This window comes from Lolium rigidum, chromosome 3, assembly GCF_022539505.1.
Source record: "Lolium rigidum isolate FL_2022 chromosome 3, APGP_CSIRO_Lrig_0.1, whole genome shotgun sequence".
NCBI lineage: Eukaryota > Viridiplantae > Streptophyta > Magnoliopsida > Poales > Poaceae > Lolium > Lolium rigidum.
The window spans coordinates 408,450,442-408,463,105 of record NC_061510.1 but is presented as its reverse complement, the minus strand read 5'-3'; the positions used below and the strand labels follow the sequence as shown (position 1 = coordinate 408,463,105).

At 46.4% G+C, this 12,664-nt stretch overlaps 3 protein-coding genes across 3 annotated transcripts; all 3 read right to left on the bottom strand.

Moving 5' to 3' along the window:
* Positions 1 to 253: 253 nt before the first annotated feature.
* On the bottom strand, positions 254 to 2,628 carry LOC124697836 (probable polyol transporter 6). The gene is made up of 2 exons (XM_047230371.1): positions 2,580 to 2,628; positions 254 to 1,617 (listed from the first exon to the last, which is right to left on the bottom strand). Exon 2 carries the CDS (start codon positions 1,604 to 1,606, stop codon positions 254 to 256), a length of 1,353 nt encoding a protein of 450 aa, XP_047086327.1. The 5' UTR covers positions 1,607 to 1,617; positions 2,580 to 2,628.
* A 3,066-nt stretch (positions 2,629 to 5,694) lies between these two features.
* LOC124697835 (probable polyol transporter 6) lies at positions 5,695 to 7,298 on the bottom strand. The gene is made up of 2 exons (XM_047230370.1): positions 7,226 to 7,298; positions 5,695 to 7,073 (listed from the first exon to the last, which is right to left on the bottom strand). Exons 1-2 carry the CDS (start codon positions 7,296 to 7,298, stop codon positions 5,695 to 5,697), a joined length of 1,452 nt encoding a protein of 483 aa, XP_047086326.1.
* Positions 7,299 to 11,155: 3,857 nt separating this feature from the next.
* LOC124704091 lies at positions 11,156 to 12,184 on the bottom strand. The gene has a single exon (XM_047236335.1). It carries the CDS (start codon positions 12,182 to 12,184, stop codon positions 11,156 to 11,158), a length of 1,029 nt encoding a protein of 342 aa, XP_047092291.1.
* Positions 12,185 to 12,664: the final 480 nt, after the last annotated feature.

The following is a 12,664-nucleotide window of genomic DNA, read 5'->3' as shown; positions in this document are numbered from 1 at the left end:
AGTAATTTTCTCAATTAGTAGCCTAGCTAATTTATGCAATTTTAATACTATTATCTATTTAATTTGGTTAAATTGTACGATGAACCATATGGATTGGCTCTTGGCTTATATTTGTATTTGTATGATGAAAAGCTTTCGCACGGAATTTTGGGGACTACGCTCGTGTTTAAGTTAAGGCAAACAACACCGTGTTTTCAACAAGATATTGCATCATAGGATAGCTCTAGATGCATTGCAGTGCCCGGTTGATTGGTCATCTCATTTCTGTGTGCTTGGATACATGAAAAGGCATGTTGTGTCGTCTCTCGCGCCACCCGTGTCTGAACACCTCCTCGATCTCCTCCAGCGGCCGGCCTTGAGTTTCCGGGCAGAAGAAGTAGAAGAATGTGGCCGCTCCCACGGACAAGAATCCGAAGAGGAAGAAGGCGCCGCCCATGGTGATGGCATTGGAGAGGGAGATGAAGCTGAGCGCAACGGTTGCGTTGGCGACGCGGTTGAAAGCCACGCCGACGCCGACGCCCTGCGCACGCAGCCGGAGCGGGATGACCTCGGAGCTGTAGGCGCCTGTGATGGGGCCCAAGCCAATGGAGAATGAGGCCACGAATGTGAATACCGAGGCGATGGCCGCCCTGGGCCACGGCACGTCCTGGTTGGGCTTGGAGTGCTCGATTACGGTGAGGCTTAGGCCAAGGCAGGAGAGCGAGACGATGACGCCGGCGAGGCTGGAGAGGTATAGGCCACGCCGGCCGACACGGTCGACGAGGAGGATGGCGGTGAGGATGAAGACCGTCTTGGCCAGCCCCACCCCGATGTTGGCGGCGAGGATCTCGTTCGTGCTGGCGATCCCAACGGCCTTGAAGACCCGCGCGCTATAGAGCTGCACGCCGTTGATGCCGCTAAGGTGCTGGACGAAGAGGACACCCATGCCGGCCACGAGCATGCGGCGCACGGGTGGCGTCGGGTGCAGGAACATCTCTCTCCAGACGCCCAGGCCGCCGCTCCATTCCTCCGGCGGCGCGGCCTCGCTCCACAGGACCTGGGCCTCATCACCGGTGGCGCATAGCTTCTGGAGCACGTCGAGAGCCTCGTCGACGCGGCCATGCATGACCAGCCACCGGGGCGACTCTGGCAGGAAGGCCGCCCCGACGGCGAAGACGGCGCTGGGGAGCGCGCTGACCCCGAACATGGCGCGCCAGCCGTAGGCCAGCGGCAGCCTACCGAGAAAGTAGTTGGCCACGTAGCCGATGAGGATGCCGAAGTTGATGCTGATGTCGGGGATGGAGGAGAGCGAGCCCCGCGTCTTTGCGGGCGAGATCTCGGCCGCGTACACCGGAGGGGTCGAGAGCGCGTAGCCGACGGCGACGCCCGTGACACAGCGGCCGGCCACGAGCATTCCAAAGCTGCCGGCGAAGCTCATCAGGACAGAGCCTATGAAGAATATCCAGGCGGCGATGGAGAAGGTGCGTCGGCGGCCGAAGTAGTCGGAGACTTGGCCGGCCGTGAGGCAGCCGGCGATGGCGGAGACATTCATGATGCCGGTCAGGAGCTGCACCTGTTCGTCGCTGAGGTTGAAATCCTCCTGGATGAACAGCATGGCACCGCTCATGACTCCAGTCACTGCATCATGCAACCATCCAAGAACAATGGAAATATGAATTCCCTATACCTCCATTTTATCTCAAGAAAAAAAAAGAACATTTATAGTGCTCAGTCGGTGAGGCATAAAGATACTTACGAATTTTCACAAGTTATGCGGAGAAATAGTAATAATACTCTCAACGATTCATATTAAATGCCAATGATTTGGATCGGGAAATCAATTGTTTATACTCCCTCCCCAATTAAAAGTATCTCAACTTTATCACATTTTGGACATCTAAATTTTGATAAAGTTGAGACACTTTTGGTAAAACGTAGGGAGTATAAAATTAATAAGTACATGGATATATATACATCCTCTACTTTATAATTCTTAGCGTGGTTTCAATTATTGCAAATGAAGCAATGATATACAGTTTAAAATAGCTAGCTATTGCATTTAACGGGATTATTTCCAGCAGTTAAGAAAGACTTTAGCGGGCTAATCTATAAAACGCTTTATAATACCCATGAAAAAAAATTCAATCATATCTTGCAAAAAAAAGTAAAAACAATTACTTAAACATGATTCAAGCTACAACTCGTTTAACTATTCAACCATTTAGCTCACAAGTTTTATTCAAATTAGATTGAATAGAAATTCATAAAACAAGAAATAAAATGAACAAGAGAAGAGAAATTGAAAAAACATGAAGGTTAGTAGCTATATTAGGGACAATCGTGTTACAACCAGAATTAGCGGGTTTTCTCATTTAGCATAGTGGGTTTCTAGAAGATTATAGTTGAGCTATAGCCAACCTATAATCAACTATTTAAAACTTCGAGTAGTATACAAGTAAAAAATAGAAAACAATTCTACACCCGAAGAAAGAAAATAGAGTCACACTGAATCTTGTCGCGCAATGGCTGTTCTTGTCAACTCAACGTGGAATGAGAAATAGGAGAAGACTAATATAGAGAGATATTTAATTAAAATATACCGTATCCTGATATGATGGAGATGAAGGAACCGATAATGCAGCACACCACGGCATAGTTGCGATTACCCATGCTGCTTCGCGTCAACTGATATAGGACTGCCACGTAGGATATATAAGTTGTGTCCACTAGGCAGACAGATAAATAATTGAGTAAGATGGGTGGAGACGCGTGTCGCCTGAGCTTCACGCGCCTACCACCCAATCTCTACTCTGAGCGATGCCGTCTCTTCCCGGCGTGGCAGGGGCGTCTTTTATAGCGCGCATAAAGATCAATAACGGCTATATATAGACAAGAGATTATTCCCACCTTAGGGTGTTCCAATTCGTTTGGACGATAATTATGGGTGGTAGTTAACACAGTTTAAATTGGGTAGTTATAGTACCGGTAATAGGTTGGTACCGCTGCCCTTTTCTAGAACCATCCATGTCACCTAAAAGTCTAAAACGGTCCAAGAGAAAAATCCATAACATGCTTATAACTTATTGCTCCATTTCCAACTTAATGGTCTCACTGATCTGCTACACCCTCCTACTTAAAATAAGCTGCTCAAATTTATCTAAATATGATTGTATTTAGATATATTTTTAATGTGTAGATATGTTCGTATCTAAACAAAATTTGACAATTTATTTTAGAATGAAGGGAGTATATATTTGGTTCTGTGCAGCACCTTCCATCTAGCAACAGGTATGGTTCTCTTATCATACAGCATGCTTATGGGGCATGCTAATTGTTGATTAAGCGAAATATATAATTTTGAAATCACTCACGGATGCTTGTACATGTTGGGATGAAAACTAAAAAGTTTCCTAAGATGATAGACCATGCAATTTGTTGCCACTGTTTCCAGCACTAGTATGGATCGGGGTAATTGGTTGGACTCCTGCCGAGCAACGTGTTTTTTCCTCCGTCAACAAGTAACCATATGTAATAGGGTTGGCATTGCACATGGCTGGATAACCACCCTATCACATATGGTTCTGAAGGAAAGTGTGTGCAATGAGGGCGCTATTGCACACAGTTCCGGATAAAGATACTTTCCCGCACGTTTGTAACCGATAACTGTGTTCTATGGACCTTAATCACAAACGGCTACAGGTTGATAACCATGTGCAATAGTCGAAAGTTAATTCAGCAGCAGGGTTGGAGCTGCTAGCAATAGCTGTGCAAGTTGCAAACCGAGCTACTGAACTCTCTGAATGGAAATTTACAATTTGAGCACACACAAATATATACGATTCAACAATAGTACATCTCATTCATCATTTTGAAGATTTTGATTTTCACAAATAGTTCAACATATATTATTGATAACTCATCATATCTTCCAACAAATACAAAAATGACAATGTGGGAAAGATGTATTGTGCGGAGTAAACATAAGTGTCTTGGTTACATTGTTGCAGACGTGGTTGTTGTCTGCGTGAAATGGAACATGTGAATCCTTCTTTTGAGGTCGATGATGAGATTTGACATATGCCTCGCTTGTGAAAATAGTTAATTAACATGTTATATCAGCATATAATACAAACACAAAATGAACTAGATTTAGAAAAGTAAAGTGAGATGTGTATGTACCCTAGGAAGGAGAGGGCTTGATATTATACCCCTCTCTATTCCACTTTCCAACTTCTCGTTCCGAGTTATAAAGAGCATGTCCCGTAAAGTGGATCGGAAGTTATCTGACACCAAAAAGGGAATCGTGAGGCCATATATATTTTGTGCAGTGCAACTAAAATATCATATACTGTGACAAACACAGATATTAGAAGTTGTGTTACTAGTAGTACATACAGCTAAGGTAGGTAATTTTACCTAAATATTTACCATACGTAAATATACCACATGTATGAAGTTTCTTGATCGGATTGTCTACATCATGCTCAACAATTATAATCAAGCTAATGATCCTGAATAGGATGATTTAGGACGACTTACCTGGAATTAATCATTACTACTCCCTCCATTCCATCAAAGTTGTCCGAGATTTATCAAAAAATTAATGTATCTATATGCTTTTTGTGTCTACATACATCCTAATTTGGAAAAATTACTACCCCTTTTTGAAATTAACAGTGTGACTTAGGGCATTTTATGGATTTGTTTATAGGATAGAGGGAGTATTTAAATTTTTTGTTCAAAATTTTCCAAAATATGCGAAATCTACTTACAGTTGATCCTCGAGGACGTGCTATTCTGTTGTTGTATGTTGATGATATCAAATTGACTAGTGATTACTCCGTTACCATATCGTTGATCAAACGTCGCCTTCATAAATTATTTGCTATGAAGGCGCTGACGCGTCCTAAGCCTTTTCTTGGCTTGGATGTCACACATTCTCCTCGTGGATATTTGGTATCTCAGATTAAATAACGTCATGACTTGATCACTCGAGCTCAACTTAATGATGAGAAGACTATTGACACTCCCTTGCTTGGAGCTTTAAGTTAAACTCAGTCCAACTTTAAACAGTTGGGCAAAAATTCATTTATATTTCCCATATTATTACTAACATGACTAGTGAATTCTTATAGTTTTATAACTTTTTTAAAAAGCTTAAAATAAAATATACTAAAATACTTTGAATTGTTAGATTTTTAAAGTAATGTTACCATTAAATCCCTAAAATTCAAATTTCAATTAAACTCATAAAACTCGTCAGTTTTCCATGAAACTTCGTCAATTTTGCAATAGCATCCATAACCTCCGGTCCGTATCTTGAGAAATTTACAGCAATTATTTTGGAACGGAGGGAGTAAAACTCAATTTTCTTGGTTGTTTTGTGCTAGACTAGTGATTTAGTAAATTTCCTCTAATCTTGTGTATTCTTGTTACCTAGTTTCCTGTTTCACTTGAATATCCCCTAATCTTGGTTTTTCTTGTCACCTCAACTAGTGGTTTTCTTAAATTTCGCCTAGACTGGTGTAATCTCATTTTTTCTTCTTTCACATGAATATATATCCCAAAATATGATACCGACTGAATGTCCCATGGTGTACGGTAATAATAGCTTGGAATATATTTAGAGTCCCATGGTGTACGGTAATAATAGCTTGGAATATATTTAGATTGTTGTTACAAAAGTGAGTGAAAGATGTGTGCTCTGTTGATCAATCATCGCCGCGGGTTGTTTTGATACACGGGTATGTCCACAGACGAAAGCTGGTGCCGCGCGCGCCACCCGTGGCTGAACATCTCCTCGATCTCCTCTAGCGGCCGTCCCTTGGTCTCCGGGCAGTTGAAGTAGAAGAAGGCGGCCATGCAGGTGGCGAGACCCGCGTAGAGGAAGAAGGCGCCGCCCATGGTGATGGCGTCGGACAGGGAGACGAAGGTGAGGGCCACGGCGGCGTTGGTCAGCCGGTTGAGCGCCACGCCAAGGCTGACGCCGTGCGCACGCAGCCGGAGCGGGAGGACCTCCGAGCTGTAGCATCCCGTGATGGGCCCCAGGCCGATGGAGAAGGAGGCGACGAAGGTGAAGACAGAGGTGATGGCCACCGGGAGAGTCCAGGGCGCGGCGTGGTGGGGCTCGGCGCGCCTGATGATGGTGAGGGTGGTGCCCAGGCAGGTGAGCGAGACGATGACGCCGGCTAGGCTGGAGAGGTAGAGCGGGCGGCGGCCGACGCGGTCGACGAGGAGGATGGCCGAGAGGATGAAGACCGTCTTGGCCAGCCCCATGAAGACGGTGGTGGCGAGAATGTGGTCGCGGCTGGTGATCCCGGCATCCTTGAAGACGCGCGGGCTGTAGAGCTGCACGCCGTTGATGCCGCTGAGGTGCTGCATGAAGAGTATGCCCACTCCGGCCACGAGCATGCGGCGGACGGGCGGAGTCGGGTGCAGGAACATCTCCTTCCAGACACCGGCACTGCTCTGCGGCGACGCGACGGCCACGGGGGCGATCTTACTCCATAGCAGCTCGGCCTCCTCGGGCGTGTCGCTAAGCTGCCGGAGCACCGCCCTCGACTCCTCGACGCGGCCATGCATGGCCAGCCACCGGGGTGACTCAGGCATGAAGAGCACGCCAAGGGCAAGCACGGCGCTGGGGAGCCCGCCGAGCCCCAGCATGGCGCGCCAGCCTTGCGCGAGCGGCAGCTTGCCGAAGAAGTAGGTGGAGGTGTAGCCGGCGAGAGCGCCGAGGTTGATGCAGACGTCGGGCGTGGCGGCGAGCGAGCCCCGGGTGGCCGCGGGCGCGATCTCCGTGGCGTACACCGGCGCGATCATGAGCGCGTAGCCGACGCCGATGCCCGCAGCGCAGCGGCCGGCCATGAGCAGCCCGAAGCTGTGCGCCTGGCTCATGACGGTGGAGCCCGCGACGAAGAAGCACGCGCCGACCGTGATGGTGCGGCGGCGGCCGACGTAGTTGGAGACGTGTCCTGCGGTGAGGCAGCCGATGAAAGCGCACACGTTGAGGATGCCGATGAGGAGCTGCACCTGCGTGTCCGTGAGCTTGAGGTCCTCCTGGATGAAGAGCGACGCGCCGGCCATCACGCCCGTCTCTGCATCGATCCAACCATGCTTGCATCAAAGAAGACAACCGAAAATGCAAAGGTGCTTATGAAACGGGGCGCGGTGAAAATCCCTGTAGATTCCTTTTTCACGTGGGAAGACAACACGTACATGCATATAGAGAGAGATGAAGTTTACATACCGTAGCCGGAGAGGATGGAGATGATGGAACCGATGAGGGAGCACGCCACGGCATACTTGCTGTTTTTCCCCATTCCGGCCGGACGCCTCTCGATCAACAGGCGCGCGGATAACTGTTTCAACTACTGTAATATAATAATTGAGCAGGATTGCAGGAGACAAGCGCCGCCGGCCTCGATCAGCTTGACTCCCCAACCTCTGCTCTCCGGCTGGCCGGCCGGCCGGCCAATTGAGCTGAGCAGGATGGACGGAGACACGCGCGGCCGGAGCTTCGCGCGTGCCTACCACCCAACCGCTGCTGCCCATGGTCTCTCTCCGGCTGTCTCTTATAGGGCAATGCATTGCCATGTATAGACATTCATCCTCGCTGGCCTTTGCCTCTACGATCTGTGGCCCTCCGTTATGGTTTATAGTAAATCGTTTTAACAGCAATTATTACTACCTAAACATGCACAGATTAATAACCATGCATCGAGATAAAAGGAAACATTTTACTCCCTCCCATCCACAATCAGTGTGGGTGATTTGTTATGAATCGGAATATAAGATGAGCGAGTAGAAGATTTTGTTGCATTACAGATTTGTAGATAGCCAAGGCGTAAACCAACCTCAAGACAAGAACCTGTGCCGGCACAGCGCAAGTTCTTTCATGTAATCTCTTGATAGAAACTCCAAAGCTAGATAAAGGAACTTCAGTCAACAAAAGCTTACCAGCTAATGTGTAATCCGTATGTAAAGGATCTTTATATTTAGCAGCTAGATGATGTCTATCTTCCGGTTGAGGGAAACAGCGGAAAACAGAGTATTTACAGCTACTATGAAACGCTGACCAAAAATGTTCCAAACAAAAAAAAAGGAATTACTGCGAAAAGAGAACAGAAGGAGTACTGTTTTTCTAGCAAATGAGACTGAATTGTTCCAATGCTAAGCATCATTCGACAGAAACTATCAGGTACAGATAGCAGTTACGAGTACTCACTCAAAAGAGTTGTTTTCAAGGCCTGGGAAATTAATCCCCACTCTGCCGTTTTTCATCATTTTTTTTTTTGCGAAAATTCCACCGATCTATTAATAATCATCAATAGCAGTACAAACTGATCCAAAAGTTTCATCATTGAATTCCAATTCATTCAGACAAAGTCTTCAGCAGCATTCACTTGTCCACGTTAGGTGCCTTAATTCTTGTCAGTGTTTAGTCTCAACCCTATATAACATTGCCATACAAAAAACAGATCCTACTGAAGAAGCTGATGACTGATGAACCATCCAGCCTGATCATCAACGTAGCACTAGCATAACAAGGCAATAGATTGAAATGTTAGTACAACTGAGAATATCTACACAGAAAGCTGAACTCCTTTTGGAGTCATGTAATGCTGGTCAAATGAACACGGCAAGGCGGCATATAATCAGTGGCCTGCATATAATACATGACTGTTGCTTAAAAAGAAGCATTCTACATATGCACAAGAACATGCAAATATGACTGTCGCACCACAGCAAAGAACAAGCAATAGCAGCCTTTTCTGAGCATGGCAAGCATTTGCAATTGGATTTAGAACATGATAGGTGTACACAGCTAGCAAACAACGTACGAGTATCTCTTCGCAGGAGCTACTGATCGTCCACTGTATCAGTAGATAGAAGTATATGAAACCAACTAATCGTATGCAATTTGCTAAGAACAAATGAACATAAAATTCTGAATGATAGCATCTTCTATCTAGCTATTTGTATACATATCAACAAATGAGTATTGACCACTGGGGCAACATGAACATGGAGTGGAAACATCTTGTTACAACATCTCAGACATATCTTGGCAATTTCAGAACTTCATACCTAGCTGGAATAACGTTTCATAGATGGTGAACAATTTGTTGCAATTCTCTTTTGGAGTTCAGCAGAAACATGATATTACCACATTTGATGCCTCTACCTACAAACCCAAGGTTATTTACAGTATTTCTTGTGCTTCTGTTGTTACCATTTAAGTTTTTCCCTAATCAGCAACTATATCAGTGGTCTTGTTAAAAACACCTTATCAGTATTTACCCTAGTAGTATAACCATAAATTGATGCGTGGCCATCAATTTCACTATAATATCGAAACAACTCATAATGAAACAGCAACCAAACGAGATGCATACAAGTCTCAACTTAATCACTATAGTATGATCTTAATAATATGAGCAAAATCTATTTTCAACCTCGAATTTGTATGAGTAGTCTGAATCAAACCGTAAACGAATAATTCCAGTGCAAACTTAAGGTTAAAAACAGACTTTACCCAAATAATGTGTTGGTGCATTTAAAAGCAAATGTTTAGAACTCCGATGGAAATGAGGGACACTGACTACTCACTTTATGGCATAACTTTTGCAACACATGATTGCTGAACAGAGGAGCTCGTATGTAGTACAAACTACCTCATGGAAGTACACTATTTAGACAGATAACTCAAGTGTATTGGTAAGATAGATTTAAAAAATACATACATAAATTTAGAAGGGGAATAGCTGCCATATGCCACTGAACAAATGTTCAAAATACTGTCAACTCATAAGTCATAGCACAAGTTTTCCTGGTTTTAGAAACTGGCGTCAGTTGATCCCACAAAAAATCTTTGAGAAACTATTCCATAAAAGTGAATTTTATATAAAAACCTAGAGAGCAATGCAAACTTAAGAGAAAATCATGTATTTCACCAAACAGTGGTGCAGCCCTAGCAGCACCAATGGTCCAAGGAAAGGGAAAATGATATAGAGTAACTTCTTTAGGTTTACCTTTCTGATAAGGAGGAGCGGCATCCTCAACATCTCTACCAGAGGTTTTTAAGTTCCCAGCATCTTCTTTGCCGGTTGCACCCATCACAGATTCTTCATTTGATGCACTTTTGGGAACATTATCCAAAGGACCGTTCATCGCTTGAGCTTCGTATAGCAAGGCACGCCCATACTCGGTGCTAGCATACTCGAGAGAACCTTCTCCGTGACTTGGAACCCTAGGTGACAAAAAACACGAGTGTATATCAATTTTGAGTAATAACATAAGGCCATGAAAGACTGAAAGATACTGTAATCTGAGATAGAGCAGCACAGCTACAATTACCTACACCAGGTACTAATTATGCTCTGTTGAGTTCCTTTTCCAACAACTAGCTAGTGTACAGATTATAAAGTACAATTACGAAGTACCAAAGGCACATAGATGAGACATTTGGCACTAGTTAATACTAGAGAGGAGTACTAATTTCTCAAATAGGATAAGCACTTATGATTCCAGTAAGAGCATGCTGATTCGATGCTCATTGCAAGCAACACACAGATCATGTCAAAAGGATCACCTGTTCTAACTCGCAGGTATTGTCATGGAGTGACATCAAGGATAACTGAACTCCTGAATTCCATGAAACACCAACACACATAGGCGTTCTCCCTGCCAAACACAATTACCTAACTCCCAAGTATTTCTATGAAATAACACTAAAGGCTTGTTGAATCCCTCAAACACCAACACTACAAATTTGCTCGATGTCGAACACAAGAATCCGCATCAACTAGATGCCAGCTCCCAAACTACACAACTCAAAGACTCAAAGGAACTATTTAAGGACACATGAAAACAAAAGCTAACCAAATGAACAATGAACAGATTCGAAGTTTTTTTCTCCACAATCCATTGGGTGCACACACTTCGGCACGGTTGGGAGTAGAATCCTAACCTGGACTCGAGGGCATGGTTGGAGCAGGCATTGACAAAGGCCCCCTGCTCGATAGCATTGGACCCTTTATCAAAGAACTGTTGCGGCTGCTTTACTACTTTCTCCTTGTCTACCCCTCCTCACCACCTGCCTCCTCACTAGGGCCCAAGGACAGCAGATCCTGGTGCTCGCCTCGGGGCATAGGAGTGTAGAAGCTGACAACTGGAATCAAGTTACAAAAACCACGATCAGTGCATACCTTCCTTGCCTTCTCTGATTGTCGACTGTGAATAGGCCTGCAACCGTGGTTAATAAAATGACATTTGCTCCCTCAGCAAAACCCATCACCTGCACTGTACAATCATCTGGATACAGGGGAGCACCAATTGGGACCAAATTGCCTAGGTTGATGACCCGGCTCAGCACCCACTGTGAATCAGCGGCGTTGCTAGCCTCCCTTTTCCATAGTTTGAGATTCGGATCCAAGTATTCGCCTACTCCTAGACCACCGTCCTCCATCCGCATGATGTTAAATCTCTCCACCTGGCCTGCCCTGTATTTTGGTGGCTTAATCACGGCCATGCCATGCCTTGCCAAGTCATACTCCAGGATCACCTCATCATCACACATGAAGTAGAGCAGAGAGCTCCCAACGAGCACGCTGGAAGAAGATGTGAATTCCATGCAGAACTTGCTCCTGATCATCGAGCTCAGCTTGTCCCACTCCCACATGCCGGTCTCCGACGAAAACACGCACGCCCATATCTCAAACTCCTTGTCGTCGTATGGATCGGCCATGGAAAAGTCAGTGAATACCAAGACCAATCCGAAGGAATCCCCGCGACAGTGCCCGCGGTGGTCGCACCCATCTGCCGCGCAGAACATGGCCGCGCCCGGGTACATCTCCTTGGGGATTCCACACAGAGTGTTCGTGCACACGCTGATGGCCTCGAACAGCTCGGGCACCGGTACGCGCCACTGGGCGCCCGTGATTGGCTCCCACACAAGGAGCTCCTGAGCAACATTCTGGTCCTCAGAGAGGAAGACGGCGCGGCTGTGGCGGAAGTCGAGGGCCCGCCAGGAGCGGCAGTCCGGGGCGGTGAGGGAGAAGGACGAGGCGGTGGTGGGGATGAAGCGGAGGATGGGTTGCCGACGCCAGTTATGGAGGAAGCCGAGCACGGGGGGCGTCCGATGGAACTCGTGGAGGCGGCGGCAGAAGGCGGGGCTAGAGATGGTGCGGCCCCAGGCCTTGCTCATGAGGGAGGCGCGTAGGATACACGCTGGCTCATTGGGCGGCAGGCGGAGGAGGATATCTTCTACGAGCTCGTTCGGGAGCGCCGGCGGCGGGCCGCGGCGGCCTGGCGGCGCTCCTGTCATTGCGGCTCGCTGGGTGTGGGTGGGGATTGGTGGGGGCGTGGAATGGTTGGGCTCAACGAGGAGCAGCTCACGGGGACATGTGGTTCGAGTCGGAACGCTACGCTTTGCCCATTTTCCACTTTGTTTTCGTCTCGGATCTAGTCGATTTTTTTGAATCCCTATGATAAACCAAGGCCCAAAGCTTATCGTTGCCTTCGTTTTGCATTTACCAATATTAGTTAACTACAGAAGAAGAGACCTAGGCGACTAGGGTTTCCAGACTTAGGCGACTAGGGTTTTTGTCTCGCTCGCCATCCTGTGTCAGCCTCGTCTTCGATCTCCCAGTGGAGGTTTGGGGTTTTAGTCTTCATCATTGGTGGG